The sequence below is a fragment of the Carlito syrichta genome, unplaced genomic scaffold (assembly GCF_000164805.1).
Source record: "Carlito syrichta isolate Samal-C Ts95f unplaced genomic scaffold, Tarsius_syrichta-2.0.1 Scaffold301652, whole genome shotgun sequence".
Taxonomy (NCBI): Eukaryota; Metazoa; Chordata; class Mammalia; order Primates; family Tarsiidae; genus Carlito; species Carlito syrichta.
The window spans coordinates 178,108-190,577 of record NW_007245748.1 but is presented as its reverse complement, the minus strand read 5'-3'; the positions used below and the strand labels follow the sequence as shown (position 1 = coordinate 190,577).

Below are 12,470 nucleotides of genomic sequence, written 5' to 3'. Positions count from 1 at the left end.
GCGGTGGCCGGGAGCGGCCACGGCACTCCAGTCTGGGTGACAGAGTGAGACTCTAACTTAAAAAACAAAAAAATCTGGCAGCCCTACTTGCTCGGCCCAGGACATTCACTGGGGCTTGAGTCAGATGTGATCCCTGCCAGGAGGTGCTTATGATACCTATCTGGTGTCTGGCAATAGCAAGTGGGCCAGCAGACCTTATGTGAAGGAAGGTCTGTACCCCCTTCCTTCCCCATCTGCCTCCACAGGGCTGGAGGCAGGGAGGACCTGCTATCCCTTTTGGAGCCCGCCCACCCTTCACTCACACTGCCTCCCGCTTTCCTGGCCCTAAGCCAAGGGGAGGACAGACCCGATGTCTTTCAGAGCCTGTCTGGTCTTGGAAGAGGTGGGAACCACTGGCCGGCCACTCATTGCTGAGCAATGCAGCTTGGTTAGGAGAGAGCAGTCCGGTAGGGGGCTTGGGGAGGAGCCCAGCAGCACTGTTGGTTACAGCCCCGTGGAGCTGTCGAGGGCTTCCCCGCCCACCCTATCCAGAGCCAGTGAAGCCCTCCCCTCCTGCCTTCATCACACTGCCTGTGCTTCAGGTGCCTCTGCAGGTCTTGGAGATCCAGCAGCCAACCCAGGGTCACAGCCCTGCCTGGGTGGCACCTGTGCCCAGGTAGGACTCCTACTTTCGGCTTTAGGCCATGGCCACATAGGCTTGGATCATCTTTTTAACCCCTTTTGTGGGGCCGTTGGCATTATAACACACGACTTAGGGGTTATTAGAAGGAAATGATGCATAAGGACCACTTCTCACTGCTGGGTGCTGGCCGTGTCCTCCTTGCTTCCTGACTTGTTACCTTGCCAGTGGGCACCTGGTACCTGGGTCTCAGAAGACATGCATGCTGCGCCCACCACTGATGCCCTCTGTGTTCCAAACTCAGCAGACCCAAATCTCCCCTTCATTGTCCCCCTCAGGCCTGTGCAAACCTGTGTTCACTGAATACCCAGGGACCAATCCCAAGAGCCTCACAGGAGAGGAAGGGATAAAGTTCTCAAGAGGTGAACAGTTGCCAAACCATCCTGAGTTCAAAGCCCAGCCCTTCCACTTGCCAACCATGTGGGCAACTACTTGAACTCTTTATTGGAAACAGAGTGTGAATGTCAGTCTCCACCTCAGAGGGTGGTCAGGAGATTCAATGAATTCACACATGGAATGTGCTTAGGACACTGTACATCCTAAATGCTCCAGTATGGCAGTGAAGAACAGGCCTTCTAGGGTTAATCTCAGGGGCAAATCCTAATCCTGCCGCTTGCCAACTGTGTGACTTTAAAAAGGCCACTGACATTCTATGCCTCAGTTTCCCCACCTATAAAATGGGAATAATAATACCGACTTAGAGGGTTATTAGAAGGATTAAATAAGTAAATATTTGGAGATACTCTGGATAGGGTCTGGGGAGTAGCATGTGCTCAATAAATTTTAGTTGTTATTGCCATCACCCTCAGGACTTCTCAACCTTTCTGTCCTACCAATCACCACTTTCTAATGACTTTACCTCCTTCATTGAATTCCCTCAAAGCCCACCCTCCCTCTCATCTCACCTGGCCCATCCCCAGGTCCCATCCATCCAACCTGGCTCTCTTCAAATCCGTCCTCCAGGAATCACCAGGCATCTACCTGCAATGAAATCTGAATTCCCACTTGCCTGCTGGGACCCTCCCAGGACCTCCAGCATCTTCTGTACTGGGTGAAATCCAAGCTCCTGCGTGTGGCTGTGGAGCTCCTTTCCCCTGCCCTGCCCTGCCACCTCCACCTGGCCTCTTACCTGTGTCCACCGCGGGCCTCCATACCCATCCTGTGCTCCCGCCCTTCCTGCTGCAACCTTCCTTACAGACACCCTCCTCACCCCTCACACTCTTGCTTTCCTTCACCTGGGAAGTTCATAGTTATCTTTTGAGACCTAGTACTGGTTGTCATCTCTTCTGAGACACCTTCCTGGAGACTCTTCTGGAATAAGGACCCCCTCATAAGCCTCCTGGAGCAGCAATCTGGGCTCCCCTTGTCATTGTCCCGTTACTTGGTTTGTGATCATGAACTCTGTGGGCACAGAAATTGGGGATCTGTAGTTTGGCTTCTTCCAATCTAGTAGCGTCCAGCTCTCTGAACAGGTCACTTTTCCTAATGGAGTCAAGTTGCCTTGTATAACTACATCACACCTGGCCAGGACATTGGTTGAAGTTTTCCTTTTAAATCATGTGATCGTCTCTGAAGCAGAAGTTTCTGATTGTGAAGGAGTTTAAGAGGGAGTTGGTCAGGGAAGTTGGCAGCTGGTATGTCCCTTTAGAATCATCTTTGGAGATTTGCTACAAAGTATATTTCCTGGCTTAGACGATAACTAAAATCTTTATTTAAAAAAAAAAGATATTTGCAGTGCACTAGCCAAAAGGAGTAGTTTGGGTCTGCCTCTCCTCTTGGTTTCTCCAGGTCAAATGGGCAGCTCAAGCTGTGCAGGCTGCATTCCAGGAGGAGGGGCCGCGGAGCCCTCCCTGCTACAGGCCGTCAGCGAGAATCAGACATTGTCTACAGCAATCTCTATTCACCCAACACCTGTGAGGATAAAATTTAAGATAATTGCTAACTATTATTCAAGTGCTTGCCATGTACCAGGCACTGTCCTAAGATTTTTACGTAGCACACAATTTAATGTCTCAAGACAAATCGACAGGGTGGGGATTTTTCTGTCATTGTTTTTTGATTGATGTTTCTACAGCACCTGGAACCTTACCTGACACAAAGTAAGACATTATGAATGTTTGCTGAATAAATGAACAAATTCATTGTTTATGAATGGACAGAACTTCACAGTTTGCAGAAACTCACCAAGTCTTCTCTGTCTTCTTGCCAAAAAGTCTTGTTTGATTCTTTTATGTAAAATAAATGCTGTAAATGAATTCCTGCCCTCTCATTGACTTTTTGGCTTTAGATATATTCTAACTGCATTCTTCCTGAATCTTATCGCGATGGTGGGTTCTAATACTTATTTTTTATTTGCCTGTTCTTGGAGTGGGTATAACCTGTAAACAAATACCTTGCATCTCTAGAGGCATCACCTAGCAAACACACATGTTGAGAAATGAAGAATAATTTTGCTATAAGAATCCTTATTTCCTAATGTATCTTTTGAACCACTATGGGTTTCTTATATCAAATTTTCTCAAGACATACTCTTCCTATACTCTGAAACACACTGAACTTGGAAGATTTCCCTTTCAAGTAGACAGAAGGGTGCAACAAAGGCCACGAGTGTACCTCTCCACCTGGCCAGAGACAGCTTGTTCTCAGTAGTGTACTGTACCTGGCAGTGTGAAGAAAAATCAAAGGCAAGCAGCATAGAGAACTGTCGTCAGGTCACTGCTGGGTAGGGGAAGAAGGGTCTCACAATTCTTTCCTTAATGCCTATTTGTTTCTTGTTACTCACTCATTTCCACCCTTGGGAATGGGGAGGGGTGTGTGTGTGTGTGTGTATGTGGTTTGAGAGGCTGGTGGGGAATCACATATATACATTTTTAAAATTTCTTTTTTATTGTAAAGATGTAGGCCGGGCTCAGTGGTTCAGCCTGTAATCCCAGCACTTTGGGAGGTCGAGGTGAGTGGATTGCCTGAGCCTGCGGGTTTGAGACCCGCCTGGGCAACTTGGCAAGACCTCATCTCTACAATAAATAAAAAATTAGTCGGGCGTGGTAGTACACGCCTGTAGTTCCAGCTACATGGAAGACTGAGGCGGAAGGATCGCCGGAGCCCAGCAGGTCGAGGCTGCAGTGGTCGGGAGAGGCCACTGCACTCCGGTCTGGGTGATAGAGTGAGACTCCAACTCAAAAATAAATAAATAAAAAAAATAAAGATGTAGAGTACAAGTCAGGATTGGGTATATAAGTGGTCTATGGAGAGGTGAAGTTTGGGCCTCCCCATTGGACCTCACTCCTCCTGGATTGGGATCATGCACTCTTACTGATGTTGTGTGCCCCTCCCCCTCCATATGTATACATTTTTTTAAGTGACCATTTCTGGGATTCTCTGAGAGTTTTTTTTTTTTTTTAAAGTCACAGCCTAGGGCATGGGTAACTATAGTATACAGTTGGTTAAATTGCTATAAACTTGCTTAGGGCACTGATAGGTACATTATTTATAATAAAAAGAACAAGCTACTTAGGACTTGAGAGCTTTGGATTTAAATCCTAGCTCTGCCCTAACACATGTGAGACCTTGACTTAGGTATATAGCCTCAGCTGAGCCTCAGTTTTTCCATCTGTGAAATGAGGCTATGGTGTCCTAGTCCATGGGGTTGTTGTAAGGACTAAGCTAGATGATAAATATGCAAGCCTTTTGCTTTTAGTAATTTCTCAATACAATTAAATTTCTTTTCATCCCAGTGTCAATCAAACAAATGATGCTTAATGATTTCAGTTATGTAATTGAATAGCAGCCTTTGTTTTTTGCTATAGGACGAAGCCCAATGTGACATTTTTTGCATGTGTTGGTTTTGCATGTGTAGGTTTTATTGCAGAAACAAGGATATCAGACATTAGAAAATGCTCGTGGATGGAAGAGGGTAAATACTATGAGTCCAAATTGACTTTTGTGACTAATGAACTGAAAAGACAAGGCACGGAATGAGAGGAAATACTTGCATATCTGACAATGGATTGATATGCAGAATATGTAATGAAAATATCCAATAAAAATACTATGAGCAAGTCAGTAGAAAGTGGGCAAAACATCTGAATAGACACTTAACAAAAGAAGATCTATGAATGATCCAATGATTCAATGATCTATGAATGAGCCAATAGACATGAAAAGATGTTCACAATCATAGTTGTCAGGGAAATGCAAATTCAAACCATAGAAACACATCTTTACATACCTACTGGAAATACTAACATTCAAAGGACTACAAAGATCAATTGTTGGCAGGGATGTAGAACAACTAGGATTCTTTTACGCTGCTGGTGGGAATGAAAAATTGCATAACTCATTATGGAAAATTGGCAGTTTCTTGAAAAGTTAAAAATGCATTTGACATGTGACTCAGCCATTTCACCTCTGTATATTTACTCAAGAGAAATGCAGACATGTGTCTCCTCTTAGATTTGTACATGCATTTTCATAACAGTTCTATTCGTAATAGTGCCACACTGGAAACAACCAAAGTGTTCATCAACGGATGTATAAATGAATGTGATGTGTACATTGCATAGAATGGAATACTAGTCAGCAAAAAAAAGGAACAAGTACTAATCATATGTAATACAGATGAATCTAGAAACTGTATGCTCATTGAAAGACGCAAGATACAACACATCCTGTATAATGCCATTTACAGAGAATATAACTAGTCTCTAGTGACAAAGAACAGGTCAGGTCAGTAGTTGAGATAGAGATGGAGAAAGGAATGGCCTGTGAAGAGGCATGAGGTATTTTGGGGGATGTTGAAGATGTCCTGTAGCTTGATTGTGGTGTTATTCTCATGGGTATGCACAGTGGTCAACATTCTTCATGTGGTGCACTCTGCATGAATGCACCATTGTGAATAAATTATTCCTTAATAAAGTTGATTAGGGAAAAAGCTAAGTTGTTTAAAGCAAAAATCGTAATGAGGTTTATAAAACATGTAGAAGTTCTGTATCTAGATCTAGATATCTGTATATATTTATATGTTTTATATATATATCTTCATATTTAAAATCACAGTAGCACAATGTATAGGGGAGTGGAGTGGTGGTAGAGTGTATTGCTGAAAGGTCTTACGTTATCTGTGAAGTGGCATACTACAACTTGAGGGAAGAATGTGATAAGCCAATGATGCATATTTTCTCTTCTTTAAACCAACCTTTCTTGGGTTTGGATGTTGCATATTTTAAACTATAGAACAATCACTAAAGAGTAGTGGCATAGTTAAAATATAACAGTGAAATACTAAAAACTATTCAGTTAATCAAAAGAAGACAAGAGCAAAGGGAATAAAGAACATATGGGATAAATAGGAAAACATTCATGATAATAATTTTAAATTCATTATGTTTGTTGATAATTACATTAAGTGTAAATGGGTTAAACAGTCTTATTTAATCTGGAGATTGTCAGACATGATTTTAAAAATTAAGATTTAACTAGATGCTTTATAAAAGAAACCCACTTAACATAAAAGACAGATAACTTAGAAGAAGAATAACAAAAAATGTAAAACTAGTGATAAGAAAGCTGGAGTGGGTATACTGACATCTGATAAAATAGACTTCAGAGAAACGAATATAACCAGAGATAAAAAGGAACATTTTATAACGATAAAATAATCTATTCATCAAGAAGATATAACAATCTGAATGTGTAAAAAAATAGCTTCAGAGTACAATAAAATTACTTCAGAGTTCAAAAAATAGCTTCAGAGTACAATAAAAATGGACACTACTGAAAGGAGAAATTAACAAATCCAAAATTATGGTTGAAGGTGTTCATTCTTCTATCTGAGTAACTGATATAATAAACAGAAAATCAGTAATGATGTAAAAGATATGAACAATACTATTAATAAACTTGACTTAAATGACATTTATAGAACACTCTATCTATGTAAATTTAAAAGGACTGAAATCATACAGAGTATGTTTTCTGATTAGAATGGAATTACACTTAAAATCAATAACAGAAAAATATATGGCACAATCTCCAAATATTAGGAAACTAAATGACACGTATAATTCACAGGTCAAAAAAAGAAATCACAAGATAAATTTTAAAATGTTTTGAACTAAATGAAAATAAAGTACAACATATCAAAATTTGTGGTATGCAGCTAATGCAGTGCTGAGAGAAAAATATATACCTTTAAATTCTTACATTAGAAAAGAAGCAAAGTTCAGTATCCATGTTTTAAATTTCCATTTAAGAACCTAGAAAAACAGGAACAAATCAAGTCCAAAGTAAGCAGAAAGAATAATCAGAATAACAGAAATTGAGATTTTAAAAATGACTAAACAATAGAGAAAAAGTAAGCCAAAAAACCACTTTTTTTCCCCAAAAGATAGTTAAAATCAATAGATCATTAGTTAGAGTGATCAAGAAAAAAGAGATACACATTACTAATATCTGCAGTAAAAGAGAGGACATCTATATAGATACTATAGACATTAAGGGGTGAAATTAAATATTGTTATTGATGTAATAACAACATAATGCCAATTCATTTGACAACATATATGAAAGAGACAAATACATGTTACCAAAAGTGACTCAAGAAGAAATAGAAAATATGAATATCCCTATCTGGGATTACCAGCAAAGTCCATCAAATATCTAAGAAAAGAAAACAAACTGGTTTTACACCAACTCTTTTGGAAAAGAAAAGAGAAAAATTTCCAACCCATTTAATGAGTATTTCCCTGATACCAAAAATCAAACAAAAACATTGTGAGGCCAATATCCTTTGTGAACAAAATATTAGCAAGTCACATATTATAAAATATAAAAAAGATAGTACTCAATGACCAAGTGGAGCTTATACTGGGTTGGTTGAATATTGGAGAGTCACATTATAAAATTAACCAAATTAACATTATAAAGGAGAAAACCATATAATCATCTCACTAGATGGTACTCAGTTGATAGAGAACAATCAATGAATCAACACCCGCCACTGCCAGCACTGTGATTTCTGGCTTCCCCTGAGACCATACTTCAAGGAGCTTCCCTGGCTCCTTCCAGTGAGTTTGAGGTGCTTCCAAGGAGGTCCCCAGTTCAGTGTATTGACCATCTCTGACTTTAATGCCTGGACCTATAAATAAGCTGGCAGAAAATCTTCTTTTGAGTCCTGGTATTTGACCGAGCATAGAGAAAAAGAGTGCAGTGAAGCTTTTATTCTTAGCAGTTAATACAGACAACAACTCATTTTATAGGAGACTTTAAAAATAAGATGAATAGGAAGATGTCCAAAGGAAAGGAGAGGGAGAAAGTGAGCTGACCTTTCCAACTGATGTTTTACAACTGATGTTTTGAAATATGGCAAAGGCTGGGCTCGGTGGCTCAGCCTGTAATTCTAGCACTTTGAGAGGCTGAAGCGAGTGAATTGCCTGAGCCTGCAGGTTCGAGACCCACCCGGGCAACTTGGTGAGACCTCGTTTCTACAGTAAACCAAAAATTAGCCGGGCATGGTAGCATGCACCTGTAATTCCGGCTACTTGGAAGGCTGAGCAGGTCGAGGCTGTGGTGGCCAGGAGTGCCACTGCACTCCAGTCTGGGTGAGAGAGTGAGACTCCAACTTGAAAGGAAGGAAGGAAGGGAGGGAGGGAGAGAGAGAGGGGGAGAGAGAGAGAGAGAGAGAGAGAGAGAGAGAGAGAGAGAGAGAGAGAGAGATGGCAAATAAATTCAGAATGTAAGAGGGAAAGTGCACATGGAGGGAGAACCACAAACATTGCTACACACTGCACAGTTGTTGTACCCGCAGGGCAGCAGAAAGCAAAGGAAAACAGTGGCACCATTTTGAAAGAAGAAATGGGTCACAATCCAGATTAGTTTTCTATTGCTGCTGTAACTGGTTGCCACAAACATGGGGATAAAAATAGACAAATTTATTACTTTACCCTGGAAGTCAGAAATCTGACTGGTCTCACTGGTCTAAAATCAAGGTATCCGCAAAGTAGCCTTCCCTCTGGGGGCTCTGGAAAGACCTACTTTCTTTGTCTTTCTGGCTTCTGGAGGCAGCCTCCACAAGTCTTACTTGGCTTATGACCCCCTTCCATCTTCAAAGCTAGCAATGGCCAACTGACTTCTCACACTGCATTCCTCCGACTCCCTTTCCCACTTCTCTTTTATTTATAAGGACCCCTGTGATTACATTGGGCCTGACTGTCTCACCCAAAATCATCCCCCATCTCAAGAATGCTGATTTAGTCACGTCTACAAAGTCCCTTTGGCCATGTGCGGTAACCTATTCACAGGTACCAAGGATTAGGGCATGGACAACATTGGGGGTCATTCTTCTGCCTACCACACAATCCATTTCATACTTTTCAATGGAAGTGGAATATAAAATGACAAATACAAGAGATGTGTATATGTATAATAGAAGGAAATGACTTAGAATGCGATCCTACATGTGTAGACTAAAAGAGGGAGCGAGCTAAGCATAGCGCCCACTTTGTGCTAGGTCAAGGGGTACCTAGAGAGATACATTTGAAAAAAAATGTATCATCTGTATTATTAGATAGAGTGTTCTATAAGTGTCATCTAAGTCAAGTTTTTAGTAGTATTGTTCATATCTTTTACATCATTACTGATTTTCTGTTTATTGTATCAGTTACTCAGACAGAAGAATTGACATCTTCAACTATAATTTCTCCTTTCAGTAGTGACCATTTTTTTTTGTATTCTGAAGGATGAGACCTATAAATAAGCTGGCAGAAAAGCAAACTTATAGAAAGCCAAGGAGAGGTTTTCTCGAAGAGGAGAATGGTGTGATGGTTATGGATATGCTCATGGCACAGGGTGACAGTTTTGAAGGGCCCATGAAGCCTTTGGTAGTCACTGCCATAGGAGCAGCCTTCAGCCTTGTGGTCTACCCCAGATACCAGCAACCCTCTGTTGTTCTTCAGGGTGTTCCTTCACATGTGTGCTGGTGCACTGTTGCACTGTTGCACTCAGCATGTCTCTCCTTTGTCTCACAGGTACGCCGGGGGCCTCTTGGATGAGGACATCTTCCAAGGGAAGGAGCTGGTCAACAGCCGCTCACTGCAGGCTCTGGTGGCGGGACTGAAGGCCTACAGCACCTGGGAGAACATCAGCTGCCTGCAGGACTGCCGCGAGTGCACCGGAGGCATGGTGAGCCCCAGGGTGGCAGATTCCATGAGTTCCCAAGGCACCAGACCTTCAGGGGTCGTCCGATACAGCATGTCTAGTGGGATCACCATAGAGCAGACAGAAAACAGGTTTTGGAGTCAGGTGGAAATTCCAACTGCCCTTGTGACTCTGGATATGCTACTTGCTAGCCTGTAGTCTATGCATGTCCACCTCATACCTTGCTGTGAGGACTGACAGACAGCATGTGTGTAAAATGCCTGGTCCACAGCGCCTGGCCCATGGAGGCCCACAGTGAATATCATTAAACTTGGTGGCGGTGGTGATGGTGTTTGGCGGTATGGGAAAGGGCTACTGAAGGTTTGGATGATCAGAGCTCGACTCCAGTGTTTTAATCCCTGGGGAGGGGGGCGCACAGGAAATGACCCCAAGGGTTTCCCACTCCTGGGAAGGAGGCAAAAGGCACTTAGAGACTGCCTGGTGTGTCCCCAGCGTTGGGCATCTGACTGAACCGTGCAGTGAGGAGCACAAAGTGTGAGAAAACTTACTATGGATCTTTGGGAAGGTGAGAGGGACTCTGAAATCTGTTGGGAACTGTGCCCTCTTCCCACACAACTCTTAGAGCAGAGGTGCCTGCCTGATTCAGGTAATCTCCACTCCCTTGTGGGGGCCGAGGGCCTGTGAGAAGGTGGATCCAAGTGGGTTCTCAGAGGGAAGGGGACATGGGACCTGCGATGTGGTAGCATGACAGGACTGCGGGCATCAGCTGTACTGCTCCACCTGGATGTGAGCTATTGGAGCCTCCAGAGACACGTCCCAGAGAAGAATGAAAGGAGTGACCCCTGCTGGGCCTTTGATCTGAATTTAGTGCTGAACTTGGCTGCATATTTGCATATTTACAAGAGTGCAATTGTAAACCTGAAGAGGAGGATAGAGTTTTAGCCTCAATGGAGAAGGAGCCAAGAGCCAGTCCAGGCTACTGTACAAAATAAAAGGAGAAGGATGAGCTTCTGAAAATCTGACACCCTGTCCTCTGCATCAAAGTCACGGACCCCATGGAGGAGTGAGGCCTGAAGGGTGAGGAGGAGCTGAGCCTTTACCAGAGGTAGAGTAGTGGTCAGAGCCTGAGAGTTTCTCCCACATGGTGTTTGCCCATCTGAAAGCTAATATGATGATTTCTCCTAAGGTTACTGAGTGCAGATGAGTCTATGATGGTGGTAGTGGTGGTGGGAGACATGTCTGTTTCATTCCTGTGGGAATGAATGTGGGGTGTTTTGTGGGATCCACATGGGGCAGGGGGAGAGAGGGAGAGAGAGATAATGGAGAAGAAAGTGAGAGCTGGCACTGGGGGCAGCTGACCAGAGACCAAGGTCCTCTGAGGCAGCTGGCAATGATTGTCCATGAACTTCCCTAGCTAAGGAGGGTCCTGCCAGGGGGCTGGTGTCCACCTGCAGCTTCTAGGAGGTGGCTGTCTCTTCCAATAGTAGGCTGACAGCAGCTGGGAACAGAACCCAGGTATTCTAGAGTAGAATAAGATTAGGTCAACAGGTGAGAGGTTCTCTCACGGTCAGTCCTGAGCTCTAGCAAGCCACCTAAAACAATCATCCTTGTTTGTTATCCTATGGTCCTGTCTAGTCATGCTTTCTTGTGCAGCCCCAGACCACCCAGGAATGCAGAAACAACCTCACTGCCCACCCTGTTAGAGAAGAGGCATGATGTGGGAGGGCTGCTCCTCTGGGCTGGAATGCCAGTCCTGCCATCTTTCTAGACCCCTCTCCCCAGTAACTCCTCAGCAACCTTGGGTAGAAGACCCTAAAGGGTAAACACTGTGTCCTCTACTCACACTCGTGACACCAAATGTCTGACTTTTCCACACCTATTGATTCTATAATTCTCTGTGGGTTGCCTTATTGGGTGCCTTATTATTTAATTCATTCTGACACTAACCACCTGGAGTTAGAGCAAACTCCATAGGTTAAGACCTCAGCCCCACAAAACTGCTACCCACTTGGAAACCAATTACATGTGGTGTACCCACACTTTTGTCCGACTTGACTCTAAATCAGGGGTTCCCATGACCTATTCCTTAGATTCAATAATATGCTGTAACAGCTCACAGTACTCAGGGAAACAGACGTTTACTGGTTTACTATAAAGAATATAATTTAGGTTACAAATAAACAGCCAGATGAAGAGATACTTAGACTGACATTCAGAAGGGTTCACACAGGAACTTCTGTCCCTGTGGAGTTAGGGTGCACCACCTTCCTGACATGTGAATGTGTTTGCCAACATGGAAGCTCTCCAAGTCACATATTTTTGGGATTTTTAAATGGAGGCTTTTTCACACAGGCCTGATCAACTATTTTTTTTTTCTAATGCATATTTTTTATTTTAAAATTGTGGGGTACAGTTAAGGGTTAGGTATACAAATAGGCCTTGTGTAGGTACCCTTGTTGATGAGGCGTGTCCCCTGTCCCCAGAGAGATATTGACTACCATTAATCCCACCTCCCTTCCCCTCCCTGCCCCCCCTAGTTTCCCACCACTGTCAATCCCTTTCTTATAGTATTACAATAGTTGTTCAAGGTCCACTTATGAGTGAGAACATGTGATACTCAGATCTTTGTTTCTGTGAG

The 12,470-nt window shown here is 43.1% G+C and overlaps 1 protein-coding gene across 1 annotated transcript in view; it reads left to right on the top strand.

Moving 5' to 3' along the window:
• Positions 1-12,470, top strand: part of ACOXL (acyl-CoA oxidase like) — a gene marked incomplete at its 3' end in the record, with an annotated part of 406,243 nt that overhangs the window by 215,723 nt on the left and 178,050 nt on the right. Inside the window, exon 12 of the mRNA XM_021710927.1 lies at positions 9,703-9,856. Within this exon, the coding sequence (XP_021566602.1) occupies positions 9,703-9,856 (154 nt within the window). The remainder of the gene's footprint in view (positions 1-9,702; positions 9,857-12,470) is intronic.